The sequence below is a fragment of the Muscardinus avellanarius genome (assembly GCF_963383645.1).
Source record: "Muscardinus avellanarius genome assembly, chromosome: 9".
NCBI classification, from domain to species: Eukaryota; Metazoa; Chordata; class Mammalia; order Rodentia; family Gliridae; genus Muscardinus; species Muscardinus avellanarius.
This window is the reverse complement of record NC_137795.1, coordinates 111,659,288-111,672,382: the sequence shown is the minus strand read 5'-3', so window position 1 is coordinate 111,672,382 and position 13,095 is coordinate 111,659,288. Positions and strand designations below refer to the sequence as shown.

The window sequence follows — 13,095 nt, the reverse complement described above, 5'->3', positions numbered from 1 at the left end:
CAAATAACCAAATAAAGAATGGGCAGCAGAACTGAACAGACATTTCTCAAAAGAAGAAATAGAATTGGCCTATAAATATATGAAAAAATGCTTCACATGACTAGCAATCAAGGAAATGCAAATAAAAAGTACACTGAGATTCCACCTAATGCTATAGCATCTCGTGCAGACCTTGAACAAAAGCTCGGCCAGGGGACCCACAAAGGCTGGAGTTCCCCCATGAGAAAAACTAGCCCTTCCCCCTTCAAAAAATTATTTTAAAATTATTTGAATTAATACACATAATTAGAATTTTATGTATAAACATTATAACTAAAATAGATGGGCACCAATATGTGAGAGACTCAGTCAGCAAAGATCTTTTTTCTCCCAAGGATAAAGTTTGGGCCGACATATAAGATTAAGTTCAAGTTGACCTTATGATATGAGACAAAACATACTTTCTATGATTTACTAAATGTCTGCACCCTGCTAAAGACTTTTTCTGTCCTTAAAGTTTTCTGCTTGCATGACTGTGGTTTTGTCTGTTCTGCCAAAAAAAAAAAAGTATAAAGATTATAACAAATCCTGAATAAAGTTGGAAAAGTTTGCATCTGGTCTCGTGTGTCAGAGTCTTCTCTCACTCGGCCTTGACTCTTCTTTCACCAACACACAACCCCCAAGTCCTGCTACGGCTGGACCCCGACAACCTAATTCCAGTTAGAATGGCGATCATTAAGAGCACAGACTATAAGACGGGCATGGTGCCACACGTTTGTAATCCCAGCCTCTGGGAGACTGAGACGGGAGGATCGTGGTTTGCAGACAGCCTCAGCTACTTAGTGAGGCTCTCTGTAACTTAGCGAGACCCTGTTTCAAGATAAGAATACAAAATAAGGCCGGAGGTGTAGCTTGGAGGTCGAAAGCCTCTGGCTTCCATCCCCATCCCATACACACAAAAAAAGAATACAAACAATAACAAATGCTGTTAAGGATGAGAGGAACCTGGAATCTTATGCACTGTTGGTAAAATTCTTAATTAGTACAACCATTATGAAGATCAGTTTGGAGATTCCTCAACAAAGTAAGAATGGGACCACCATATGGCCCAGTTATACCATTCCTAGGTATCTCTCCTACAGAACTAGAGTCAGAATATTATAGTGATGCGTACATACCCATATTATAGTGATGCGTACATACCCATATTATAGTGATGCGTACATACCCATATTATAGTGATGCGTACATACCCATGTTCAGAGCAGCACAATCCACAACAGCCAAATTACTGAACTCACCTAGCTGCCCATCAACAGATGGGTTGTTGAATGAGAGGCAGTATACACATATACCGGAGTTTTCCTCAGCCATAAAGAACAAAAGTATGAATCTACAGGAATATGGGCACAACTGAAGAATGTTATGCTAAGTGAGGTCAGCCAGTCTCTGAAATGCAAGGGGCACGCATGTTCTCTCATTTGTGGAAGCCACAGAGAAACAAGGAAACAAAGGGACTGCCACTCATCTAGGTGAGCACTAGAGATCGAGTCCGGGGTCATTCTACCTCTGAGCTGCCCCCAACCTTTTACATTTTTATTTGGAAACGGGGTCTTGCTAAGTTGCTTACACACTGGGTTTTGGGGTTTGCACCACTGTGCTCAGCTCAGAAGGACTTGAAATAATACAGAAAGACAGAGAGGGAGGGAGGGAGGGAGGGAGGGAGAGAGAGAGAAAGAGAGAGACATCTGTAGAGTAACTGAAGGGGCTAGAGGTGAGAGTCAGAGATGGGAAGAATGAAGGCTGAGGAAGGATAAAGTTCAAATGATAATGTGCTTATTACAATTTAATAAACAGATACATGTAAAGGTCTCTCTACCAATCTCACTAAATCATGTGGGCAGGGAGGGAGGAGAGGGCGGGCTGGGATGTGCAGGAAACCACACTAAGCTCTGTGTGCAGGTCAGCTTTTATACCTGAAACCTCATTATGATGTATAATAAAATAATTTTTAAAAGTCTACCTACCAATGCTGGGCGTGGTGGCGCACGCTTGTCATCCCGGTGCTTGGGAGGCGGAAACAGGAGGATCGCGCAGGTTTGAAGCCAGCCGCACTAGTTTAAGAGACCCTGTTTCCAAATAAAAAATATATAAAATAGGTCTGGGAGTGTAGCCCGGAGGTAGAAGGGTTTCCAGGAACCCCAGTACTGCCAAAAAAAAAAAAAAAAAAGTCTACCTTCCGGGTGTTGGCAAAGATAGAGATGAGGTCGCTGAGGCATGGAATCAGCGGCGCCTGTTATTTCTGTTATGATGTTACTCATTGACTGCCTATATCACAGCTTCCACTAAGAAATACCGCATTCTGCCTTCTTCCCTTGCTCCTGTTGAGAGCTCTGCTAGGAACAGGTGGAGGACACATTTAAGAAAGAGACAGAACAAGAAGCCAGACAGGCGGGTGTGGAATGGCATGTGTGAGCAACGGCTGAGGAGAGGTTGGCCTCTGGGACCTGGACAGCCTCAGTTCCCTTCTCCTGAGGAAAGGAGGAGCTTTGGGAATGGTAACCGTAGAAAGAAAAAGTAAGCTGCTGGTTTGCACAAACATTCATGGGAATTACACTGTTTATTGCTTGAGGGCTCTGACAAGACACATGATGTGCTTCAACATGTATTTTGTATGAGGACATCGAAAGATCTCTGCTGTGGCTCTGGCGAGGTTCACTCATTTCCCTGGGGCCGGTCTGTCCCTCCTGGCACCACCCTGCACTCGCAGCCATTCAGTATGGCTGTCCCTGGCTCCCCGCAGCCTCTGGGGAACACGCACACTACCATTCAATGCTTCGTGGTCCTGACGGAACAAACTCGGATTCCAAAGAGCAATGGAAAGCCTCGGACGTTTTCAACCGGAATTACCCCTTTATTGAACCCCAGAAGCTTTATTAAAAAAATCCATCTGGCTTTTCAGAATGACAAAAGAGAATAAAGAAAATCAAGTTGCTTTGAGCCCTGTGCGCTATCTCCAATTTTATCTTTTAAAACATATACTTTTCTAGTATCAACCAGCCAACTGATATTTTCCTACATTCAAAGGAAGCAATTTTCTCCAATTTTACAGTCTCTCCAGGTCTGCGTCCCGAGACACAGAGAGCTCTCTGCTAACAAGTGGTGGGATTAATGAAAATGAGCGTAAACACGGACTGTGGAGAGGTTCCGGTGCTGGGTGCAATGGTCTTTCTGCACATTTGGACTCAGGTTGAATGCACCGCAGGGGCCAGTGCCACCTGCAGTGAACAGACAAGCTAATCAGCTGCTGCAGCTCAGCCCGGGCCTGCCTGCACCCTACAGATACTGAGAGGAGCCAGGAGAGTGGGTTTCCTGGGAGATGCGGTGGCCTCAGCTTGCTCTGAGAACAGAGTGTTGGGCTTATCAAACTCTTCCTCAGGTCTAGCACAGCCTGTTTCCCTAAGAGGCAAATCTGCAAAAGCAAACCTGTTTGTTGGAGCCTTGTCACCCAGAGGCCTCCCCAGATGCCGCAGCATCAGCTCCCTGCGCCAGGGATGGATTGTATTAACACAGAGGAGGATCCTTTGGTTCACAGTGGAAAGGGAGGAAGCCATCTCCATGCACCTCCCACCCTCCTTCCAGAATTAACCTTTCCCCAGTGACAGTGTGAAAGCAAGACTGGATTAGGGGCTAGTTAGAGGGTGTCTGCTATATAGACAACCTGGTTATGGGTGTCAGTTCAAGTAGATGACTGCCTCATCAGCTGGCACAGGGAAGGATAAGTTTTCATTTGCTGTGTTTATGGTTTGGGAAAAATTGAGACCTCAGGTTTGGAGATATAAAGGTTTAGCTTGCGATGTCTGTGAAACATTGAGGAAGTGTGGGAGAAAGGTCAGGTCTGGAGGCGTACATTTAGGAGCCATCAGAGGAGGGAGAACCTTTACGATCATGAGACCCAATGGAAACGGCGAGGGAACGCCAGAGCCTGACACCCAGGGCCACCAACACGAATCATGCAGGGAATCAGGGAGAGCCAGTGAGGGGCCTGGCAAGCAGAGATTGAACCAGGGGGATGTGGATGACCTCAAGCCATCTGAGAAAACGTGTCCAGCGGATGGGACCAGCACTCTTGTGAGATGCTGCTGATGCTAAACTAAGAGGAAGCCTGAGCAACAACCATTGGATTTAGGCACCTGGAGGTACAGCGTGACCCTGGCGAGATGAGTTCCAGCAGTGTTGAGATGGAAGCCTAACTATAGTGGGCTCAGGAAGGAGGGGAGAAGGGAGACCGGAGAGGGCGCAGGTAGAGAGCTGTTCTTAGCTGTTGAAGGGAACAGAGAAGCCAGGCAGGACCTGGTGGGAATGTGCACTCAAGTGAAGTGCCTGTGTGTGTGGAAGGTGAGAAAAGTGAGTGTATTTATTTCAAGATCAAAAAATCTAACCCAGAGCAAAAAGAAAAAACACCCACTTTGCTGCCATTACTGCTCAGCAACTGGCACGAGTTCACTTGATTTCTTTAGCTGTGAGCATAGATGGGAGGCAGGTCAAGGTGGGGAGAGGTCAGGGTGGGGGCACTCCAGGCTCTTTCTGGTAGATTCTTTGAAGAAGGAGGAAGGAGGCGGGAAGGGCAGAAGAGAGAGGCTCTGGTCTGAAAGCATCCCTCAGCCAAGAATGGAAAAAGCGAGCGGATGGGGAGCCCAGGATGACCAGCCAGTTCAACTTGTAGTAACCAGATGGGCACGCCAGAGCAGAATTCCAGAATGGTGCCCAAGGGTTCCAAAGGTTGAGAAGGAGTGTGCTCGTTATACCAGACTAAGGAGTTGCTCAACAAAGCCAACACCTGAAGTGACTCCCCTGTGGGGCAGCTCTTCCTCAGCCCCGGAGGCAGAGCCAGCCTCGGACACTGCCTTGGGGTGCCGCTGTCACTCCTAGTATTTTGATATACTTCCTTCACCAGCCAGGATTGTAACATACACATGGGGGACATCTAAAAGGACTTCAGGATGCCAGAGGATGTATGCTGTGATACCAATCATTTTCAGAAGAGGATAATTTTTCAAAAACTTCAGCCCAAGCCAGGAGTGGTGGCACACACCTATGATCCCAGTACTTGGAAGGCTGAGACAGGAAGACGGCAGGTTCAAGGTCAGCCTCAGCAACTTAGCGAGACCTTCAGAAACTTAGCAAGTGCTGTTTCAAACTAAAAATGAAAAGAAAGTGGGGGTGTATCCCAGAGGTAGAATGCCCTTGGATTCAATCCCCAGTACCGTCCCACCCTCAATTCTGTTTACAGTATTAAAATTAGGGAAGGAACCATAATACCAACTAGTGCATTTCTCCTGATAAATACAGTGCATTAGTTCTAAACTGTTAATTCCAATATTAACCCAAGATGCATCTGTTGACTTTAGTGGTCATGTCTCCTCCTGTAGACAATTGCTTGTTTTTCCTTTTCACTTGGTATTTATCTGTTACTCTGGTACTGGTATCATGGGGCTATGGCATGCTAGAATAGAGAAATTAAAGGATGACAACAAATTCTGAAAAATTCACAATTACACATTCTGGGTCAAATATACAAAAGATGTTGCAAAAGGAATTGGCAAGAGACAGGAGAATTAGATTCTATCAATGGAGCTTAGTTTCCAAAAGTCAGAGAGACCAGGTGCAAGTGCCAATTTTGCAGCTTACAAACCATATGATGCTGACCAAGACCCCCGGTCTCCATCTCCTTATCTGTAAATGGGATAGTGCTAGCTGTGTGAATTAAATGACTTTAAATGTGTGAAGCACTCAGCCTGGGGCTTAGGGCACGCTAGACACCATAGATTATATTAATGACAATGATAAATAAAGAAGAGGGCCACTTCATTCACTTTTAGAGAACAGGAAAAAACGGAATAATCAGGAAGAAGAGTAAAGAAAAGTCAGAGTAACTGAAAGTCACATAGGGATAATTTTGTTCCAATACACTCTAAATGATGTCTGTTCTTTGGGGACACCTGACTCCTAGTTCCTGCATAGCACACACCACACTTAGTCTATGAATTTACGAAGGGAGAATACCTGAGAAAGACCCTGGACGTCAAAAGTCCATCCATGGAGAAACACAGGTGCACAGGTGGTCCTTGGGGATAGATGTGACCTGCCCAACTGGGCAGGGTGGGCATTGACTGCTGGACTCATGGCCACATCACAACTGCTTGCATTAGTTCCCAACTCTGGGTGTATAAGGACATTCTGGCTGGCTTCCTCTGGTCAGAGAACCAGGCTGCTCTGGACCAGCTCCATTCACATGCTCACAAAATACAAACTCCTTATATTACTGACAGACACAGGTGCCTACAAGCCAGTGTTCTCCTGCCTCAACTCTGCTCATATTAATTCATTCTCATTCTCTCTCTCTCTCTCTCTCTCTCTCTCTCTCTCTCTCTCTCTGCATATAGAAGTTGATTCAGATAAAGTATGCAACCATGTCACTCCCTTAAAGAAATGCATGCCAATACGCCTATATGATTTCAGTCCCACATGGAATCATCTGAGACTACTCTCACTCTGGAGCTCCACTTGGTGGCCATCATGTCTGGTCTTTTGAATTATCTCCAGAATCTGCTTCTTTGCCACTCCTTTTTTAAAATTCCTGTGTAATACTTCTGAACTTACCTTGGACTCTCACAACGAGGGTTTGGCACAGATTAACACTGTAGACATACATTTTCCCAGGGGTCTGTTCCTAGCTTCTCTGATAATTCCCAACTGCCCTTTGTAACTGAGTCTCCACACTGTTTCTTTTTCCTTTGTTGGTGGCACTGGGAATGGAACCCAGAGCCCTTCTACCTCCAGGCTACACTCCCAGACCTATTTTATATTTTTATTTGGAAACAGGGTCTCTTAAGCCAGTGCGGCTGGCTTCAAACCTGTGTGATTCTCCTGTTTCCGCCTCCCAAGCGTGGGGATTACAAGCGTGCACCACCACACCCAGCTCTCCACACTGTTTCTGACACCTTCTTGGTAAGAACAAGACAATATTCTCTGCAGTCTGTGTGTCAGTACCCCATGGGTGCTCACTGTTTTCTCAAGAGTGTGACTTTGAGCTCCTCAAGGAGAATAATCATGCCTTACTCCCAAGACCTGGCCCAGAGCTTGCTGCAGGCGTTCATGCCTGGCTGTGCTCTGGGCCAACACAAACCTGATGGACGTGAAGCCCACCTCAAAGCACAAGATAAGGCCACATGCTTTGCTCTCCCTGTGTTTTGGATTTCTGTGTGCTTTTATTGGTATTCGCAATACTGTGCTCTCATTTCTCCCCAATTTCTATAAACTATATTTTCCCCAAGATCCACCTAAGTCTTTCATTTGTAAATAAGCTCATCCGAGGGTCAGAAATTGAAGTCACAGGAAAGGACACCAAAGAAGCCATCGCCTCAGGGAGGAAAGCAAAGGCAAAGGGTGGTTGCTAATTGATTAGTGAGACTTCCTGAAGCATGAAAAGCATTTTACAGGCAGTCTGATGGCCAAGATTTCAGCCACACTGTGTCATTCACCAAGACAATAGAAAGGCAAGAAAACAGAACTGTAAGAAGTGAGCAGGTGCGCTTCTAGGAGGAGCTATGCTGCTAACCAGCTCTGTGCCCTCAGAGTCATGACTTGCCCTCTCTGGACCTCCCTTATTATAGTAGGAATGGAACCAGGCTTCAAGCATTGCACTTGACAGGTTTGCTGACCTGAGGATTAATTTTCAGGCGCATTCACTGAAGCAAAATCTGAATACAGTCAGCAGTGATGGGGGCAATGGAGAAGGGTTGTGAACACAAAGTCTGGTAGGGGTGGGTGAGCTGCTTTGGACACTGGCTTCCATAAATGGACTCACACGCTTTGAAGACCCAGTTGGAAGAAAGAGATCATGTTAGGAACACAAAAAGTTATGAACATGTTGCCTTCTGCCCCTAATTTAGTTTCATTGTATGAAAAATATATCGCCGAAACAAGAAAACTCGATTTGATCTGGATTAAAGTTTGAGAGAAAAAATGCATTTATCAGCCTCCACACTCCAGGCTCCTGGTGTTTTGTCAGGTCCTAGTAGAGCCCTTTGTCTCTGCTGGCTCCTCTGCCCAGTGAAGGTGAAAAGCAAGAGCAGAAGACAATCAGGACCATGTTGAGGGCCGAGCCACTCCAAGGCCCTGTTGCCTAGCAACACAGCTCATCCAGGCTGAGAAAAGATGACTCCACAAGGAAAACACAGCCAGAGCATCCTCAGCAGCCCTGCTTCTCACAGAGCTCAGGCTGCACTGAAATCTGCGAGGCAATACCATCAAGCAAGGGGTCCACATTTCTGGAGGCACATCTCGGTATGACGCTGTGACTCTCAGCACAAGCTCTGTGGATCTGCAGATCCTCTCAGCCCAGTAAAGGATGCAAAAGCCAACTAGCACACCCAGGCTACATAGGAGGGCAGGGAGCAGGGAGGAGGCTTCTCACATGCACGAGGACTCCAAACTCACCGTTTATCCACTTTGCCTCTGGGTCGTGAATTTTGAACTCTTCACTGAAAAGGTCTTCTACGGTGACCTTCTTCTTTTGAGACAGACTATTATCTTCCGCTAGAAAAAAAACACAGATAGTTAAACTTTTTTATAATTAGTAAAAGAAGACCACGAAACATGCTGATTGTCATTCGGAAGTAGCATGTATGGCAAAACATAATTTCTATAAATGAATGCTGAATGAGAGCCAGTCTTACATTTGGTTTTTAATGACATTATCAAAAACTATGGGAAAGAGATCAAGATCCAGTAACATGATGTAACACTCTCCTTACATACACTCACAATGCTTAAAAATTGTATTTTTAGGTGCAGAGGTTAATTGTTGCAAGGCTAATTTATAAATAAGGCAGAAGTTATGAAGAGAGAAAGGCACATATGTCCAGAATGGAACTCAGTGCCATCATGTAAACCACACTAAGCACTTATGGAGTGCCGCTAACCATGGTCAGCATGTTGGATGCTGGGAATTCAAGGACACATGAAACACCAGGAAACTGACCTCAAGTGCTCATTCTGCGGAGCCTCTGGGTTGTGGGTTAGTTCACATTCAGAAAGGACAACATCCAAAGATCCTTATATAATCAATCTATTTATTTATTTATTTATTTATTTATTTATTTATTTATTTATTTATTTATTTACTTACTTACTTAGGGATAGAACCCAGGGGCATTCTACCTCTGAATGATACCCCAAGCCCTATTTTTTATTCTTTTTTTTTTTTTTTGGTGGTACTGGGGTTCCTGGAAGCCCTTCTACCTCTGGGCTACACTCCCAGACCTATTTTATATTTTTATTTAGAAACAGGGTCTCCTGCCGGGCGTGGTGGCGCACGCTTGTAATCCCCGCGCTTGGGAGGCAGAGACAGGAGGATTGCGCAGGTTCGAAGCCAGCCGCGCGCACTGGCTTAAGAGACCCTGTTTCCAAATAAAAATGTAAAAATAGGTCTGGGAGTGTAGCCCGGAGGTAGAAGGGCTTCTAGGAACCCCAGTACCACCAAAAATAAAAAATAAAAAAGAAACAGGGTCTCCTAAGCCAGTGCATGCGGCTGGCTTCGAACCTGCGCGATCCTCCTGTCTCTGCCTTCCAAGCGCGGGGATTACAAGCGTGCGCCACCATGCCTGGCTATTTCTTATTCTTTAATCTTTATTTTTTGTGTTTTAAAAAATATTTTATTGGTGCATTGTAGTCATACATCTTAATGGGATAAAAGATGGTGGAGACATACATGCACACATCATCCAATTAGCCTTTACCCAATCCTCACCCCATTCCTTCCCCCTCCTTCCTTCTCATGCTTGGCTTAGTGATTGACTTTGATATGTTTGTTAAAGTACATCATGTACGTTACAGAATTTCCCTCTTCCCCCTCCCATCCTCTCAGTTAGGTCACCTTATTTGCTCATCTATAGAATTGCCCTCTTCATTTAGCGTTCCTCCTATGACCCATTTCTTCCTAGCTTTCACATATTCGGGAGAGCATCTGATTTCTTATTTTTTTATGTGACTGACTAATCTCACTTAGCATAATGTCCTCCAGTTCCATCCATTTCCCTGTAAATTATGTAATTGTGTTTTTCTTTATGGCTGAGTAAGATTCCATTGTGTACATATCCCACAGTTTTGTAATCCATTCATCTGTTGATGGACATCTTGGCTGGTTCTATAGTTTGGCAATGGTGAATTGTGCAGCTGTGAACATAGATACACATGGATTAGTTTGGTAGATTGTTTTCCTTCTTTTTGGGTAGATACCCAGAAGTGGTATTGCTGGATCATATGGTAGGTTCATTCCCATTCTTCTGAGGATCCTCCCTACTATTTTCCAAAGTGGTTGCACTAATTTGCAATCCCACCAAGAAACAATGTTTTAGAGTCCCCGCTTCTTTATTTTGAAACAGGATCTCACTGAGTTGCGGAGGGCCTCCCTAAGCAGCTGAGGCTGGCTGCGAACTGCGATCCTCTTGTCTGTGCCTCCCGAATGCTGGATTACAAGCTGAGCCACCACGCCCGGCTTACAAATTTATTTATCACTCATCTTTATTCCCACTCCAGAAGGCAGCCCTCTGTGATAAGCCCCGGAGGGCACCGCACGGATGCCTGATCCCAAAAGGGATGTTCAGTTAATGGCGTTAGTGGGCCAGATTAAAAAAAATGTCTGGCAGTTTTTATCCCTTTTCTAGAGGTCAAAGCTCCTGGGATATTAGCTCTCCCTCAGAAGAGGCTGTTCCATTAGAGCCACAAAAATCCATTTATCTGCTTTCAAGAGATACAGGCTGTCTGGGGAGCCTGAACTAACAGATGGGGCATGCAGGACAGTCCATCCACCCAACTTCTCCTCTGTTGTGGTATTAAGAGACTGCATAACTTCCACCACTTCTGATGTTCGTATCTACCTGGAGTATTTGTCTGCTTGTTTTTCCTCTTAAATGGAAGATGCTAAATCCCACTGCACATTTCTCAAGGACTCTACTTTCATCTATCTTGTATTTTGATGCTCTGTGACATAATCTCGGTGCTAGTTAGGGCCCGCATATCTGTGTGCACCCTATACTGGTGGGCTGTAGATGGTGTCTCTGGCTGTTGAACCAGCTTTTGGGGCTTGGGTTGTCAGGCTGTTTCCCCCCAGTCATGCCCTTTTGTCTGTTTTAATTTTCTGTTTCAAAATCTGTGGAAGGCTGGGCATGTGGTAATGGAGTTTGTTGAGATTGCATAATGAAATAAGAATAGATAATCTCAAGGAATTCTCCAAAGCTTCTAGGACTCCAGTTCATGGATCTCTATTACACCCCATTGAGTTTCTTTCTTTTGGACTCTTTGGATATTATAGCATATTTGAGCCTTCAGCTCCTGACTGAAATAGCAAGGTGGGAAAGTCACTTTGAGTAAGGTAACCCCACTCCTGAGAGGCTTAATGATGCTTAAATAGATACGTGGGCAACTTGATGGCTGATGTCAAGAACTAAGAATTTTTAAAGCTCACAGGAGACAGGGACTACGATAGGGATAGAGCTTAGGAAAAGAGTCTTCCCCCATGCTGAGGCTCAGAGCAAAGGGCCTTTTCTACTTAGAATAAATTTTATTTCTGCCAAAGTTGAGAATATTTGTTTGTGCTCTGACACACACTTCAGAAGAACACAGGGGAATCAGAGATGCTGTCCAGTTTTTGCTATTTGCGCTGTTAATTCAGGAGCTTAGAAGAGATAGCTTCTGCTTAAGAATAAGCCAGTGTGGCCTGTTCTTTTCCTGATGAGCCTGGCAGGGCTGCAGCTTGGCAGAAAGCAAAGGGCTCCTTGAGAAACCCCGGTCTCCCTTCCCATTGCAGCCTGCGGGTGGGCTGAGCGTCCTGCGCCAGGCACTGCTAGGCACTTGATCATTCCAATTAGACCTTTTTTTCCCCTAAGTACAAGATGCTCAGTCAGTGATATCTGTTGTAGATGCTACTCACAGTTCCTTGGTAGATTCTTATCATAATGAAAGGGCAAATTTATAACATGCTACTATCAACAGATCAGAAACAATGAAATACAAAACCAGGCAACATCTCCATGAGGCCCAATAGGAACCCTGGGGATTTTTGACCTATTTCTGAATTAAACTCCCCAGCTGCAGCAAACGGTTCACCAGACAGATCCTTAGTTCAGGACTGAGGAGGCAGCATCTCATAGGTGGGCAGGACCCAGGAGACAGAACGGTGGCAGCTGTGTGTCTAGGACCCACACCCTCCCTTTACAAAGCACACGACTGACTCTTTACAAAGCACAAGAAAGACTCTTTCTTTTTCTCTTTCTTTTTCCCTTTCATTTTCTCTTTCTCTCTCTTTTTCTTTCTCTCCTCTCTCTCTCTTTCCATATACATACATATATATGTATTTGGTTTCATATATATATATATATATATCTGGCATAGCTTGACCCTGAACATAAGAAACTCAATAACTGTAATTGAGATGAGAATTACAGTAAACTGCTGTCATGACAGATCTGAAACGCCTCCCTTCAAAACTCCAAAAGCTCCTTTGATGGAGGCTTGGTCCCCAGTGCAGCAGTGTTCAGAGATGGGGCATGTGGAAGGTGATTGGACCATGTGGGCTCTGACCTCTTCAATAGATATATCCATTGAAAGACTCCTAACTTGATGGTCTATTGGGAGGCAGGGCCCAGTTGGACAAAGTGGGTCCTTGGGCTCATACTTTGAAGGGTATATCTTGTCTCTGGCCCCTTTTCTCCTCCTCCTCCTCTTCCTCCTCCTCTTCCTCCTCTTCCTCCTCTCCCTCCTCCTCTTCTTCCTCTTCTTTCTCTTCTTCCTCCTCCTCCTCTTCCTCCTCCTCCTCCTCCTTTTCTTCCTCCTTTTCCTCCTCCTTCTCCTCCTCTTCTCTTTGGCATTCCATCTCTACCACAATGATCTGGCTAAACTACACATGCAGAAACAACAGTCAAGTGATCACAGACTTAATCTCTGAATCTATAAGTCAAAACAAACCTTTTGTCTCTTTGGTGATTATATCTCCAGCATGTTGTCACAGTGATGGGAAGCTGACTAACACAGCTCCTTTCTCTGAGTGACAGC

General features: G+C 45.1%; 1 protein-coding gene across 5 annotated transcripts in view; it reads right to left on the bottom strand.

Annotated features, from left to right (window-relative positions):
- DPP6 (dipeptidyl peptidase like 6) overlaps positions 1 to 13,095 on the bottom strand; it is a gene marked incomplete at both ends in the record, with an annotated part of 1,069,233 nt that overhangs the window by 341,463 nt on the left and 714,675 nt on the right. For all 5 annotated transcript variants that reach the window (XM_080701136.1, XM_080701138.1, XM_080701135.1 and 2 more), the window contains one exon: positions 8,482 to 8,580. In XM_080701136.1, the coding sequence (XP_080557262.1) occupies positions 8,482 to 8,580 (99 nt within the window). The remainder of the gene's footprint in view (positions 1 to 8,481; positions 8,581 to 13,095) is intronic.